General features: G+C 32.3%; 1 protein-coding gene across 1 annotated transcript in view; it reads right to left on the bottom strand.

Moving 5' to 3' along the window:
* Positions 1-1,926: 1,926 nt before the first annotated feature.
* Positions 1,927-17,344, bottom strand: part of nwk (FCH and double SH3 domains nervous wreck) — a 44,333-nt gene continuing 28,915 nt past the window's right edge. The window contains exons 14-19 of the mRNA XM_088271677.1: positions 9,849-10,094; positions 7,625-7,738; positions 5,227-5,380; positions 3,730-3,900; positions 3,360-3,397; positions 1,927-3,053 (exon numbers count right to left, since the gene is read on the bottom strand). Of these exons, the coding sequence (XP_088127803.1) occupies positions 2,634-3,053; positions 3,360-3,397; positions 3,730-3,900; positions 5,227-5,380; positions 7,625-7,738; positions 9,849-10,094 (1,143 nt within the window). The 3' untranslated portion in view covers positions 1,927-2,633. The remainder of the gene's footprint in view (positions 3,054-3,359; positions 3,398-3,729; positions 3,901-5,226; positions 5,381-7,624; positions 7,739-9,848; positions 10,095-17,344) is intronic.

Here is a 17,344-nt window from a genome sequence, read left to right as displayed (position 1 = left end):
ATATTTAATAAAGAAAAACATGAACTCAAATAAATATGGTAACTCAAAAACAAAAAAACTTTACTCCTATTTGAACTTTATTTTTGAAGGGTTACAATTGTTTGCATCAAATTTAGGTAGGTAATAAATAATTTACTATTAAAATATGTAAAGGAATAACAATGGTATATTAGGTACAAGCACGTTTTGTAACGAATAAAGTCTCCCACCCTTCTCGAACCGTAAATGCATTACTTACAATGCGACCAAATGTTACAACCTTGTCGAACAGCTTTGTTTTGAGTTCCACCCGTGGCACACCACATCCAAGAGACAGGGATCTTCCCGAATGAGCTCTCTCCAATGTGCAAGTAGCCTCTAATTGCAGAAAGATAATGGAATGTAATAAAATGACTTCTTCACTACCTCGAGGTGAATAAATGGACATCTAATCACCACGATCCGGCAATAGCAATCTGACAAGACAAGCTGGGCAGCAGTATCGAACTCACAAAATCTAACTTTGGTTTTTATATGGATATGGGACATTTTCATATAACGCAGCTTTAGAGGTTGCTTATATTGCAGTAACTGTTCACGCTACGGTTCGCTAGATGAAAACCCGATATAAACAAAGCCATATCACTCTAGAGAAAACTTCGTTTGCGGAATAGTCTTCCGAACAAAACGAAACAAGAGGGGAAACAGTTTCACAGAAATATCGGCTTCAAACGGACTATGCATAGTGAGCACTATTATGTCCGCTCCCTAAATTGATTTACCCGTACAATTTTTTTTGTACAACAATTTATATATTATAGTTTTAGTTCCATTACTATATTAATTGATCTTCTTTACAATATAATAAAATTTAGAAACTACCATTCAAGGACACAAATTTTAAGTGGAGTAGGTACATTTATATTCCGTAATACATTCATTTAGTGCAGGATACTTTTTTATAACAATTATTCCCCAGAGATAGGAGTTTTTAAAGGTAATTAACAATGAAATGATGCTCCGTAATATATATTATATTATAACATTGATTTTATTAAATTTAAATATAATGTTATTGAAGAGATTCTTTACTTTATCATTGTGTAATAATCAATTACTTAATATAACATTTAATTACAGTGTAAATGTAATTGAATATTGTTATATGTATACATATAACAATATTTTAATAATATCTTTGGTGCGCAAAGTAGATTTAAGTGTACGATCAATGAATTAGTAATGCACATTATTGAGTAAGAAATCCACAATAGGATACATTGTTACTAATAAATGTTCCAACTTGATGTTGGAATTATTTAATAATAATTTGTTTAACTAGCTTATTAAAAAAGAAGCTAAACAATATTTTTTCCTAGATCCAAATGAGAGTAATAAATAATAATTTTAAATAATTTATAAAGCTTCGTAAAATACTCCCTCAAGGGCGCTTACAACGACTTGGATAATGACGATATGATGATGATAATGATATATAAAAAGTAAAACTAAAACGTCGTCAATCGGTCTCAGGGCATCGAGTAGGCGGAGTCTGGAAGAGGAGCCGACATATTATTATGCCTTCTTCTCGGTCTTTTTGGGAGAATGGCCAAGATATTGGGTAAGACGCCTCCCTGGCCGATGGTCATACTAGAGAACAGCTTGTCGAGCTCCTCGTCGTTGTGGATGGCCAATTGCAGATGGCGGGGGGTGATCCTGGTGCTCTTGTTGTCTCTTGGGGTAACACCAACTTCCAGACTAGCACGATTTAAACAGGATATTGCTTTTACTCTCTTTTTGCCGCCCTTCCGCGTTCCGACATCATAGTGTATCTCTGAAGTTTTCTACTTTCGCTGGCGTACGAATGTGAGCTTGCGTGTTTGAGGGATTTAGGGTTGCCACTCTATTCCATAAAATTTAACCGTTTAAGAACATACTCAGAACGTACTCAGATCGCTTTTGTTTATTGCATACAGTTATTACATTTTTATGGCAGTCATTCATCCCCGAGAAGACTAAGTAATTCGGATGAATAGAGATTACACCACTTACACTGAATTGACAAGGTCGTAACGTACCCTAAATGGATGCAACAAGCACACTCGTTGCTACATGTTTCCATTCGGATAGAAATTCTTAGAAATGTACCACGCCGACTCGGGCCCGCATTACTGTACGAATGACGAAATGATATTATTGGTGCATGTTTCTCAGATAACAGCTAACATTTATAATTTTTTGACTTTTAACCATTTCAAGTTAACACCAATCACAACATTAATAAATATGCAAAAAATTATGGACTCAAGATGCAAATGTCCGGCGAACAGTATTTTAGTAGATTTAGGTGTTTATGGAGAAAGCTCAGGTGGCAGCCGTATGGCGCCAAGCCTCGAGACTGACTACTAGAAATCGGTAATTAAAGGATTTTTGATAGGAAGTTATATAGGTGTTCTAATATATTAACTAATGGTATAAAGTCATTTTGATACAATACGCTAATACTTATTTATTAATTGGAAACATTTAAACGAAGGCTGAGGAAGGCTCGAGGCAAACATCGAAGGTGAATATCTCCCGAGTTGATCAGAAACAGATGACAGAGAAAAATGGAGCAGGCTCTGGAAGTACATTTATGGAGCAGCGCTAACGATTCAAGCATTCGACTCCTTGAGGTCCTGGAGTCTAGCCAGTTGGTGAGGTTCCAGTTCATCGGGGATGCTGGCTCGTCCTCCCTGGACCTGCTTGGGGGGTGAATGTGTCCCATCTTCATGGTCGGGAATAGTGTCATCCGGTGACTCGCAGTCCATGGGTTGGTGTTCGAGAATCTTAGATTCTGCTACTTTGGGTTCTTGAACTACGATTTTTGGATCTTCTTTAGCACATTCTTCCGTCGCATTCTCGTTTTCTTCGCTCTTCTCATCAGAGGGGAAAGTTTTCTCCACTTCTTCTATCATCGGAGTAGCGGCAGTTATTACAATTTGGGCCACACCCAAACCGAAGTCTGGTTCTCCATTTTCAGTTACCTCAGCTACCTCAGCTACGTCAGGTTCTCTAGCTTCTTCATCGATTTCCTGTAATGAAAGAACGTGTTAGAATCTGCGTAGTCAATGAAGAAAAAAATCCTCAAAATGTGATCAGAAATACATTATTGAATCAGATGTAAAAATTAAACGACGCACTCTCTACTACCTATAATATACTTAATTAATTTTCAACTCCCAAAAGTATTTTGAAAACCATCATCATTTTGAAAAATAGCAATTTGCGCCAATTAAAAAAATCTGTATAATGTAGCAGTGTCGAGTGTCTAGTGTCTTACATTAACCTAACAAGGCTTTTCTCTAGATATCGTTTTTTTTAATAAGAAAAATCATTACCTCGTCTTCGTCAATTACTAATGTTGGTACTTCATCCACTGCGAGAGCGTGTAAAACAAAATTAACATCAAAATTTTAAGAAATAATCAAAAATGAAATGAAACAGAGCTGTGAGTGTTGAAAAATGATAATAAACTATTACATAATGTCGTTTTTCGTACTCTACAATGTACAAGCAGTGAAATTATTTACGTATTTAAAGAAGCAGTGTGACGTTTTTACATATTATATAAGTGTTGTATTTTAGTTTTGCTTTTAAGTTCGTTATGTTTAATTGTGTAAAGGCGTCATTTTACATGACATCGAGTTAATCGAAAAGAAATATGAGAAAGATTATGAAAATGAATCGAGTTTTAAGTTTGGCGCTTACCGGTGATGGCAACTTGTGGGAGTTTTTGTTGGAACTGAGTTCCGTACTGTTGTTGTTGGTTCTGACTAAGTTCCAGATTGAAGCCATTTATATCTGTCATGTCCACTTCCGGTGGAGGCGGCGGGGGTGGCATGGCGGGCTCCCCGCGACCGCTCACCTCCTGCTCTGTGACTTAAAACAAATCCTCAGTTACTAATGTGTCCATTGCAAGTCAGTCTATCTCTGATCGACTGAGCGCTACAATACACTTCAGATCAGAAAATTCGGCCAAAACAACTCTTACCTGAAGCTTAATTAACAACATTCTGTTTAAGTGATCACTTTACACACGTGCAACATTTACCAATTCTACTCATGATTGTCAACCACACTACTCAAATTCTTGAAAGTTCTATATACATATCGCTCACTCCTTTCAAAAACGTAATAAATCAAAAAACTTGATTTTCAGGAGAACGTTTTTAAAGTTTAAAAATATAACACAATGTTATAAAAATAAATATCAAGCCACTTATTGAACTTTTTTACTGTGCAACAGATCTTTTCAGGTAAAACCTGAAGGTTTTTTCTCCATTTGAAAAATATTCAATATATTTAAAAAATAATTATAAACAATGCCTTTTCTTCAAAATGCAAAAACAACAGTTTCTGCCCTGTAGCGGGTAAATATTAATTAAAAATATGCCTCATTTGCTAGGATATAGTACATTTTCTGGGCATTTCGAAAACATGCACAATTTAAAATTGACGATTTTTTATTTATGACGTTGTTGAAAGGAGTGAGCGATATATGATCCAATTTCGAAACATTGTACTTGAATCACTAGAACTTCACTAAGACATCTATTGTGAGATTAAAGAAGCTTTTTATTAATCTACCAGAAATTAGTATTTTGTTTTTTTTTAAACAAAGCCCGTACATTTGACCCGGAGGATATTGAAATAGTAAGATTTCGAGGTCTGGGATCTTAGAGTATCGGAATCTCGATTTGCTGGGTTTTGAACTATATTAAATTAAATTACTACTCGTAACAACATGTTGGAATCCTTGTTCACAAATCTGGGTTTCTCCACTTAGGAGTTATGTTTAAAATTTGGCATCGTAACATGGATAAAGCAGAATATGGAAATATGGAGTATTTTGCAGGGATTACAACTTGTCATAGGCTGGTTTAACACGCATGTAACATTCACCATTATAGCCATGATTGACAACCACAATACTCAGTTTATGGAAGATGTATGTATGTATGTATACACCATTTAACTGACACCTTTTGTATGCGAGTAAGTTTTTAATTAGCACAGACCTCCATGAATATTGTCTATGAATATTGAATGAATATTGTTGAGATGTGTGTTAACGATCAATATAACACTGCGTTTATATGATTCAGTGCCCTATTCCTATGATAAGGGTTTGAAAAAAGGTGATGCTGCATGCCGTACTTGCCGAAATTCTCACGTAAATGCAATTAAGTTACGTTTAGGACTTACAGTCACCGTTGTTCCCCGTCGGCCCATCCTTGCAGGGGGTGGCTTGTGTGATGATCAGGGCCGCCGGTGGAGCGCGCAGACCCGGCGGGGTGGCGGACGGAGGGGCCGAACTGGGGGGGGTCCAGTCTGACCCCCCAGTTAGGGGCTCGCCATTCTAAAATAAAGATGTAATGGATATACATATTCATGTATTACAGTCGAACTAGTTATAACGCCTCCGTAGTGTAATGGTCAGCACGCTTGGCTACCTTTCTGTTGGTCCCGGGTTCGATTTCCAGGGGGGTCAAATAAATATAAGTGATTTTTTCACTCTTAATTTGTTCAATACTATCCTGGACTGGTACCTGAAACGGAGGGCTGATCACCTTTCAAGATAACACTGTGTTTATATAATGCAGTGCCCTATGCACCATTGGGGTGTGGGTAAAGGTTTGAATTGAAATTGAAGTTATTACGATCAAGGATATAGCGAGATCTCGGATATAACGAGGAAACATTCCTTGACATTGTGGTTTGTGATTTTCTCCATACACTTATGCACGGTTATAACGAGCTACTTCTCGGGTATAGCGAGCAAAAATATCGCCAAAAAATCTTAAAACAGTTAAGGTGTCGATTTTTTCCAACACCATTTTTTCAACACCAGCGCCCTTGAGGTAGTATTTTACGAAAATGGCGCTATATAAATCATCCAAGTTATTATTTTTATAATTTTTTAGACCCCAAGTAATTAAATCCGACCGGGCAGTCAACTAGACCGATGCCGTCGGGATCGGATGACGTTTACGACAATAATTGAGATACTAAGTACCTAATTGGTGTTTTGCCGACAGCAAATTTTGTACCCAAAAAGCGAAAGATTTTCCAAATTTAACATAAAAAGTTGATTGTTAGAAAAATATGACATAATATGACATAGTAACGGGTGAATTGTGTAATTTTGTTTCAATTGCGACTTATTCTGTTATGCAACCATTCAGATATTTTTGGTCATCATGTGATGGGTATGTTTATAAAAAAATACCTTTTCTCGGATATAACGAGTAACGGCTATAACGAGCAAAAACAGTCGGTATCGTCTTCCTCGTTAAAACCGAGTTCGACTGTATCTTGAAAAAATATAATTGGAAATTTGTATTATTTAACCCATTTGCATATCAGATTTTTTTTAATATGTATTCAAATATACTAATTGAATGTATCCCCGAAAGTAAAAAAAAGTTGCCCCGCCTAGCGGGGAGGTCAATTGATTTTTCATATAATGACGCGCTTATTAGTAGAATTCCATATTGAATTGTTAGGTAATATATCCAAAATAAAACACGGTTTTTTGGGATTGAATTCTACATTTATTTATGTATATTGTTGTGTAATGGTCAGCACGCTCTGCTACCGTTCTGTAAGTCCCGGGTTCGATTCCCAAGGGGGGTAAAATAAATATATGTGATTTTTTCACTGTTATATTTATTCAATACTACCCTGGACTGGTACCTGAAGCGGAGGGCTGATCACCTTTCCTTCATGCGTAAACGATTAAGATAACACTGCGTTTATATGACGCAGTGCCCTATGCACCATTGGGGTGCGGATAAGGGTTTTATTATTTTTTTATTATATTTTAATACGTGACGCGTTTCGTCTTCTTAGGACATTATCAAAAACTGCAAAAGTGTTTGATAATGTCCTAAGAAGACGAGACGCGTCACGTATTAAAATATACATAAATAAATGTAGAATTCAATCCCAAAAAAACGTGTTTTATTTTGTATATTTTACCCAACAATTGAGTATTGAAATACTTTCCGTAAATATTATGCTTGTAAAAGTATTCGGTATTCGGTTAATTATTACTGTTTTATTTGTATATATGGTATTACCCAACAATTGAGTGTTAAAATACTTTCCGTAAATATTATGCTTGTAAAAGTATTCGGTATTCGGTTAATTATTATTGTTTTATTTGGATATATGGTATTACCCAACAATTGAGTATTTAAATGCTTTCCGTAAATATTATGCTTGTAAAAGTATTCGGTATTCGGTTTATTATTATAGTTTTATTTTGGATATATGGTATTACCCAACAATTGAGTATTCAAATACGTTCCGTAAATATTATGCTTGTAAAAGTATTCGGTATTCGGTTAATTATTACTGTTTTATTTGTATATATGGTATTACCCAACAATTGAGTATTCAAATACGTTCCGTAAATATTATGCTTGTAAAAGTATTCGGTATTCGGTTAATTATTATTGTTTTATTTTGGATATAAGTATGGTATTACCCAACAATTGAGTATTCAAATACTTTCCGTAAATATTATGCTTGTAAAAGTATTCGGTATAAAGTATTCGGTATTCGGTTAAATTCGGAGAAGTCGGTAAAATATACTTGCCTCATCGCATTCTTCTACCACAAGCGAAGGGAAGTTGCCAGTACACCCTTCCACCTCCCCTCTCCACCACCCGTCGTCTACGTCATGTGCGCACTTGTTGATAACTCGAATAACCTGAAATTAATAAAAGGAAGATGAGGGTTTTTTAAAGATGGTAATTACTATTATAATTTACCTTACTTATTATGTTACAAGGTTTATAGATCAATTGGTGGATTTTTGTTTCTTCAAACTAAATGACTATGTTTTTTACAACATTTTGAGTGTGTCCAAAAGCAAAATCTGGATTATTATCTCAAATTACAGGAGTTATTTTCATATTTATAAATAACTCCTGTAATTGGAGATAATCCAGATTTTGTGAAAAAGTATTTCGACACATTAAAAAATGTTGTAAATAAATTATCTGGTCAAATTATAAGCTTAAATAATAAGAATGAAAATGGTATTTTCTGGCGTTTCTCATGTGTGTGATTGATATCCAGGATTTGGACCTCACAAACTAATATAAGAGTTTCTGCTTAGTAAAAAAGCTTATCTCACCAATAGATGTCTCCAGTGAAGTTCTAGTGATTCAAGAATAAGGTTTCTAAATTGGTTCATATATATAGAACTTCCAATAATTTGAGTAGTGTGGTTGTCAATAATGGGTAGAAATGGTGAATGTTACACGTGTGTAAAGTGATCACTTAAACTAACCTATGACGGTCGTCAGCCCCTAAATGCCCAGACTTCCATATTCTTCTTCATCTTTGATGAGATGTCAAAGAATAATATACAACTTAGTAGGCTCAAAAAATCTGTGTTTGATTTAACATTTAATACACAGATACCTATTTCTTTTCAGTAAAAAAGCTTCTTTACATCTCACCAATAGATGTCTCTAGTGAAGTTCTAGTGATTCAAGAACAAGGTTTCTAAATTGGTTTATATATATATATATATATATATACATATATATATATATATATATATATATATATATATATATATATATATATATATATATATATATATATATATATATATATATATATATATATATATAGAACTTCCAAGAATTTGAGTAGTGTGGTTGTCAATAATGGTAGAATTGGTGAATGTTACACATGTGTAAAGAGATCACTAAAACCAGCCTATGACGGTCGTGAGCCCCGTAAATGCCCAGACTTCCATATTCTCCTTCATCTTTGATGATATATCAAAAAATAATATAACTATGTTTTTATTTGAATCTGTGTTGGGAACAGGAGGGATAATAGTGTGGGCCAATCAGGAACTTGTCAGCATTTGCTCATTGCTGGGAGGAAACCACGTTGCACTCCTCAGGAGAAGGCGGACTGTTGACTGTCATCAGCAGATCTTCCGTTCCACTAGAAGAGGGTTCGGCATTTTGTATCCTAGCTTGGTTTATGGTACCAATATCCTTCACTATTATGTATGATACCACCTCTCGTGACAGTTTCTTATGAACTATCACGGATCCGGAAGAGAAGAGTCATGTGTTTTAACAACAAATACGTTATTTTTGACATTACATCATAGATGAAGAAGAATACGGGGCTTACGACATGTATAAGGCTGGTTAAGTGATCACTTTACAAGTTGAACAAATATTAGAGTGAAAAAATCACATAAATTTATTTGACATTCTCCCCCTGTAAATCGAACCCGGGACACACAATGTTTCGAAATTGGATCATATGTATATAGAGCTTCCCAAGAATTTGAGTAGTGTGGTTATCAATCGTGGGTAGAATTGGTGAATGTTACACACGTGTAAAGTGATCACATAAACCAGCCTATGACAATCGTAAGCCCCGTTAATGCTCAGATTTTCATAGTCTTCTTCATCTATGTTGAGATGTCAAAAAATAACGTAAGTTCGGTAGTATTTGAGCAGTGTGGTTATCAATCGTGGGTAGAATTAGTGAATGTTACACGCGTGTAGAGTGATCACTTAAACCAGCCTTTGACGGTCGTAAACCCCGTTAATGCTCAGATTTTCATATTCTTCCTTATCTATGTTGAGATGTCAAAAAATAGTATTTAAATTTTCTATTCAAAATGTTTTGTATCAATTCAATATTGTATCCGTTATCAAAAGCAACGTGTTTAATATACAAAATATAGATGCTTCGTTTTCCATAGTCTAGCGGAGATTTTAGGTCTTAGGTTGAAAGGTTGAAAATTGGCGGGCAATAATGGGAAAAGGTTTACCAACCTGCCCCTCCTCGAAGGACAGCTCATCCGACGCAGTAGCCTCGTAATCGTACAGCGCGCAGCAGTATTGAGCGGCCTCCCTCTCCCCGTTCACCCTGGGCTCCTGCGCGACCGGCTTGGCCGCCAGAGGCGCCGAGATGACGGAGATCTGATCGGGCGACTGCGCGGTGTCGGGGTCCTCCCCGTCCACGGTATAGTCCACGGAGGAGAAAGATATCTGCGTCACCAGTCCAGGAGTCGATGCGTTCTTCAAATCAAACCACACATTCAAATAACCTTTCGATTTCCCAACACTAATGTTAACAAAATATGTCGATACTTTCCGACAATACACAAATACAGTAACCCCTCCTATAACGCTGAGATAGGTTCCGCATTATCCGCACAATCAAAATTGTGGAGGTCTTCACCAAAGCGTTACATTTCCACTATATTTAAGTTTTGTACTGACATTTCATGGTGGAATTGTATTTTATAGGATAAAATAACATTCATACTTGTGGAGGTCTTCACCAAAGCGTTACATTTCCACTATATTTAAGTTTTGTACTGACATTTCATGGTGGAATTGTATTTTATAGGATAAAATAACATTCATACTTGTGGAGGTCTTCACCAAAGCGTTACATTTCCACTATATTTAAGTTTTGGACTGACATTTCATGGTGGAATTGTATTTTATAGGATAAAATAACATTCATACTTGTGGAGGTCTTCACCAAAGCGTTACATTTCCACTATATTTAAGTTTTGTACTGACATTTCATGGTGGAATTGTATTTTATAGGATAAAATAACTTCATACTTGTGGAGGTCTTCACCCAAACGTTACATTTCCATTATATTTAAGTTTTGTACTGACATTTCATGGTGGAATTGTATTTTATATAATAGAATAAAATAACAACTATGTAATTTTTCCGCATGAATTTTATTTGACCAGCAACCGGGTTTCGTCGAAACCGACATCAATTGATTTCAATTACGACGAAACCGGTTGCTGGTCAAATAAAATTAATGTGGGAAAAAAACATGGTTGTTATTTTATAATATTTCCATTTTAAATTATTTTAAGTAATCTGGATATAGCTTGTAAAATTGTTACGTTTTGGTGGGATTTTATCATTTCATATTGGTTTCAGACATGATAGGTCACGTTTTATCGCAACTTTAATTAAGATTTCAATAGAATACAGTAAACAGAACAGATTTGCATTTCAAGGGGTTTTTTGTGCAATATTGGAAATTTAACTTTTGGTGAGAACTTCTACGATTGTATTATTACATTTGAACCAACTGATATGACTGAAATGAGTCATTATTTAATTGAGATAAAAAATAAAAACATTTAGCCCCTATAACGTTCCCTCTGATAACGCGGTAGATATCTCTACTTTATAGGGGGGTTAACTCTATTATACTTTTTTTCGATAAATTTCAAAGACAACATTAAACTTAATCAAACAAACTGAAAACGTCTGCTAACATAGAAAGTGGACGTTTCTAATGTGTTTGATTTCAAATGCATAGTTACTGCAGCTGTCAATAAGCACGCAGCTGCCATGAAAAATGCTTAAGTATTGTGTGTGTATGTTAATGTAATATACCAGTACATAACGATCGATATTTGTTTATCCCACTATTACATTATATAATATTTATTTTCATTGAAAGATAATAAGAAATTGAGCTATTGGCCTCAAAATAAATAAATGTAAACAAGCTACGTTTTAAAATAACAAATTTAAAGTAAAAGGCGTTTTAAAGTCAACTTTGAAATGGAGTTTAAAATTTTCCAGCATTCTCAACAATATGTGCTTTTGGAAAAGGTTGATAGTTTTTTGTGAATATTTCAGAATCTTCTTAACAGTTGAATTCTTATTTTGAAACTGACCATTTATTTATTTTAACAATCATACTCGTAACGTTCATCTGTAAAAAATCAATAAATATTCAAAGAGACACTTTGACGCGATTAAATGTTTTTTATTCTATTTTGGTTTATTTCAGAACATCGTCAAAACATAAACTTGTGTATACAAATATAAATTATAATAAATACTAGTTTCTTTGTTAGTATGTAGTGTTTTGTACAATCCGTCAACCCAATTTATAAAGTGTCTAACTCCACTCGAGCGAGCCTAAAAACATTGTAATTGTCAAGCTAAATTATAAAAATGTATGTATTCAATATATATGCAGGAATGTCAAAGGACGGTTTAAGTCCCTTCCAAAGAGTAGGCCCGACTGGAGTTGGATACTTTACGAATTAAGTCCACGAATAGAAAAAATATATATATAAGAGCGATTGATTGGATAAAAGCATTAAAAATGAAAAAAACACGTTATAAAATACTTATAACGTAAATAATACGTATGTCTAACGTATTTTAATTTCATAGCAGAGCAATACTACATTTCTAATTTCTTATTTAAAAATATCAAGTCAATTGCGTTTTACGATTTTTTAAATTACATTATGAAAGAACATCGGGAAAACTGCAAGATAAACATTTATCATTAAGTGGGTTTATGGTATAATAGGGTATTGTAATGGGGTTCTTTGATGCATATTTCCTTTGCCATAATCCCTTTACTTACGTATTATGTATTTTTTAAATTATATATCGTAGATGTATATATATATATATATATATATATATATATGTATATATATATATATTTATATATATATATATATATATATATATATATATATATATATATATATATATATATATATATATATATATATATATATATATATATATAAATATATATATTTATATTTATACATATATATATATATGTATATATATATATATATATATATATATATATATATATATATATATATATATATATATATATATATCCATATAAGTAAAGTGTTTATGGTAAAGTAAATATTTTAGAATGACTACGTCATAATATTTGAGAATACATACTCCTTAATGAATTTTTATCCAAAACTACCCATTCAAACAATCAAATTAATACATTTAAAATACAGGAGGAAATGATATCGACATATTTAAAAAACGAGAAAATAAAATCATATTTTAAAAGGTGTGTATTTCCAATGTAGATTATATAAACCAGGTACTAAGATTTATTTGGCTAGGTACCTAGTTTTTTTTTGCTAGAGAACTGTATTTTATACAGTTATCTGTTTGTGAAACATTTGGTTGTGATATTTTTTTCAATAGAATTGAGAATAATGTTGAAATTCAATTTGAACAAGGCAGTTGAACTGAACCTACTTTCATGTTTAAAAAAATATAAGGTTATTCATTGAATTCGTTCGATTATCATGTTGAAAAATTTACTCTGTAAAACTATTTTATTAAATAATTTTAGACATACACGGTGGCATAAAATTAATTATCCTATCGGACGATGTTGTAATTTAAGCTAATGGCGTCGTACGTCAATCATATTTGACATTTGTGAACAAGTCATCCGCAGTATACGGATTCTAGGTGGCGCAAAATTCATCAACTCATTTTGTTTTCGAATAACCTTTTTTACTAAATAAATATTTTGAGTAAAAAAATCTTTATTAGGACTTGATAGATAATATCCGTCAAGTGGCTGTCACCAGTATTGGTACACATTTGCGTCCGTTTTATCAATATGTTTGTATACTGCAGTTGTTTAGTTTACAAATCGCTCACTCCTTTCAAGAACGTCATAAATCAAAAATCGAAAATTTTCAGTTGTGCATGTTTTCGGAATGCCCAGAAAATGTACTACATCCCAGCAAAAGAGGCATATTTTTAACTCAATATTTACCCGCTACAGGGCAGAAAATGTTGTTTTTGCATTTTGAAGAAAAGATATTGCTTAATTATTTTTTTTAAATAAACAAAATATTTTTCTAATGGAGAAAAAACCTTCAGGTTTTACCTAAAAAGATGTGTTGTGCAGTAAAAAGTTCAGTTAAGTGGCTTGATATTTATTTTTAATACATTGTATTATATTTTTAAACTTTAAAAACGTTCTCCTGAAAAATCAAGTTTTTTGATTTATGACGTTCTTGAAAGGAGTGAGCGAAATGTCAAATGTGATTTACGTACGATGAATTTTTAATTTGCAAAAATTATAACATCTTCCGATAGGGTGGTTAACTTTGCGCCACCGTATACAAAGATAAAATAAAGAATAAGTTAAGAAAATATGAACATTAAAATTTCCAATTATGAAATTAATATATATATATTTAAATATATATATATATATATATATATATATATATATATATATATATATATATATATATACACATAAATATATTTATATATATATATATATATATATATATATATATATATATATATATATATATATGTGTGTGTGTGTATATATATATATTTTTTTTCGTTTGGAATTAAATTAAATTAGATAATTAGTAATGTTTAACCTAATACGTACCTTTTTATGGCTAAATTAAAGATACAATGAAATTTTCCTTACGTTAAGACAAAAGTTGATCTGTAAATATGACATTTTTGCTACACATCGAACTGAATACGTTTGTAATTTGTGCATCAATATTTATTATATACTTCTATATTTGAATATACATTTACATGCAGTGATACATCTTCATCATGCATCAACAAACCTATAAAATATTTCAGTAAATACTATGTAGAGTGTGTTCATATTGATAATTATGTATTGCCAGTAAAATAATAATTACTATCCACGATCAAATAACTGAGTAGGACATGTGACGGGCAGTCATTCTGTCAGTTTATTCAGGTGCCTAACATGATGGAGAACGGACGTAAAATATATACATAAACCAAAAATGAGGTAAAACCGCGTAAAATACTAATCAAGTTACTTCATTATTAATACTGAACTGATTTATTTTTTGTTCGTAAACACAACATTAACTAAAACATGCCTAATTAATAAAAATATCGACAATTTTTCGAGGCTGTCGAATGTGGCTGAAAACTGCTTTTGGAAGATTTTTCAAAAATTATTTTAGTCACCAAATAAAGTAGACAGAAACGTTTTGAGGCGATTAATTTCAAGGATCAAAATTATCGGTTCCAACTCTGTCAATCCATGAAATACGAGTATATAGGGTGTTTTTGTAAGAGGTATACAAATTCAAATTTTCCGAAATAAATTGATGGAGGCACCTGCCGTGTAGCATGTTGCGCCATCTTGTTCAAACCACAGCTCAGTCACATCAATGCCATTTAACTAAAGTACAACGAAGTCAGTAATCATGGTTCTGTATCGCTCTCCATTGACCGTAATATTTTGGCCGGCATCGTCTTTAAAGAAAATATGGCCCAATGATTCCTCCTGCCCATAAACCACACTAAACAGAGACTTTAAATGGATGTAAGATCGTGTCGACAAAGGCTTCTAGGTTTCTCTACTCCGAATTCGGGAATTCTGCTTATTGGCATAGCCATTTAATTAAAAACGTGCCACAAAATTTTACGTTGAAAAAGGACTCAAGCTTAATATTGTTTTCGGCCGAACCTACGACATTCGTAATGGTTTAATATGAAAAATAAAATAAAAATAAAAGAAAGTACTGTTTAATTTCATCATTTTACCCCGTTTTACATCGTTGTCCACATGACCAGAAAATATGTTTGATTTCTCCAAACATCATTCTTCATTAAATGAAACGGTCTTATAAAATGAAATTATTCTTATATTCAAATGCAAAAATTTAAACTCGAATTTATTTTCGATTTACGTACTTACGATGAAGTTGAAAAAATACCCTTTTTTATGGAAAATTTTCATTTTTCAAATCAACTTTTATTTTTTGCTTAACGCGCTCAAAGGGGTAGAATAAACGAAGTTTAAATTTATTTGAAACGAGTAAATATAGTTGCCAAGCTTACTTTTTTAATAAGAGAAAATAAATACATGTATTTTTATAGCAGTACCTTTCTGAAAATGTGTATCTACGAGTGATTTCAAAATCACTCGTAGATTAGTTAGGCTTACCAACACAATATAGTAATATATATCGCTTACTCCTTTCAAGAATGTCATAAATCAAAAAACTTGATTTTTCAGGAGAACGTTTTTAAAGTTTAAAAATAAAATGAAATGTATTAAAAATAAATATCAAGCCACTCATTGAACTTTTTACTGTGCAATAGATTTAAGGTAAAACCTGGTGGTTTTTTCTCCATTTGAAAAATATTTAGTAAATTAAAAAAAATAATGAAACAATACCTTTTCTTCAAAATGCAAAAAACAACACATTCTGCCCTGTAGCGGGTAAATATCAAGTTAAAAATATGGCTCTTTTGCTGGGATATAGTACATTTTCTAGGCATTCCGAAAACATGCACAACTGATAATTGTCGATTTTTGATTTATGACGTTCTTGAAAGGAGTGAGCGATATGTGAATCGATAGGTAGAAATCTAAATCGGGCTATGAAACCGTAACTATTATTGTCATAACCGCCCCAATTTTTTAGTGGTTTTATTATATTGACGATATAGATATAATTTAACGTAAAGTACCATATTCTGCGCAATATCAATGAAAGGTGCATGTTTATATGTTATAAACAAATGATAAATGGCAGATAACAACAGCTTTACCTAATTTTCAATTAAAAAATTAAGTAAATAAACAGCATTCTCAATTTTATTCCGTTTATTCATACATATTTGTTAATAAGTCTTGAATGTACGAATTTCGGTATTAGAACTACCAACATACCAAAGATCAAATAAACAATATGTTCCTCAATATACTACATTCTGTTGTACCTATAAATACAAATAAATGGATATGGGTATTACAGTAATATATATGTACATATGTATATAAATATTAGTACACTATCTACATAAAATACTTAAAACATGTGGGAATATTTCTGTCTAGAAAGAAACGACATGTCATTCACAGGAATAATGAAAGAGTACAGAGAGATGAGATTATTATATGTTTGTGTGCGTATCCAATTTCAAGTGTGCAATTTTTGAAAGCTGTAATCCAATCAACTTACGAAGATGCGAATCAAAACCTCAGATAGAAGGATCAAACCAAAATGCATCAACCCCACATTTTTCTTTTCAATTATAAACAGAATACATGTAATCTGAGAGTGTACATTTCCCACCTCATTGAAGTATACAGGAAGCATAGACAATGTTAAGACTTATAAGTTAATGTTAAGACATTACAAAATAAGGAAGTGATGATTTAAGCGGAACCTCAGTCTTTGAAGAAGAATATTGAATATATTAAATTATAATTCATGGAACAATGTCTTCTGACAGGATAACAGAAATCTAACCTTCGCCATTATTTTTTTATTGAATATATATATATATATATATATATATATATATATATATATATATATATATATATATATATATATATATATATATTTATAAATATATATATATATATATATATATATATATATATATATATATATATATATATATATATATATATATATATATATATATATATATATAC

This window comes from Brachycentrus maculatus, unplaced genomic scaffold, assembly GCF_059751285.1.
Source record: "Brachycentrus maculatus isolate JH-2025_06_01 unplaced genomic scaffold, ASM5975128v1 h1tg000029l, whole genome shotgun sequence".
Lineage (NCBI taxonomy): Eukaryota > Metazoa > Arthropoda > Insecta > Trichoptera > Brachycentridae > Brachycentrus > Brachycentrus maculatus.
The sequence above is the reverse complement of the archived record's forward strand: the minus strand, read 5'-3'. Positions and strand labels throughout refer to the sequence as shown.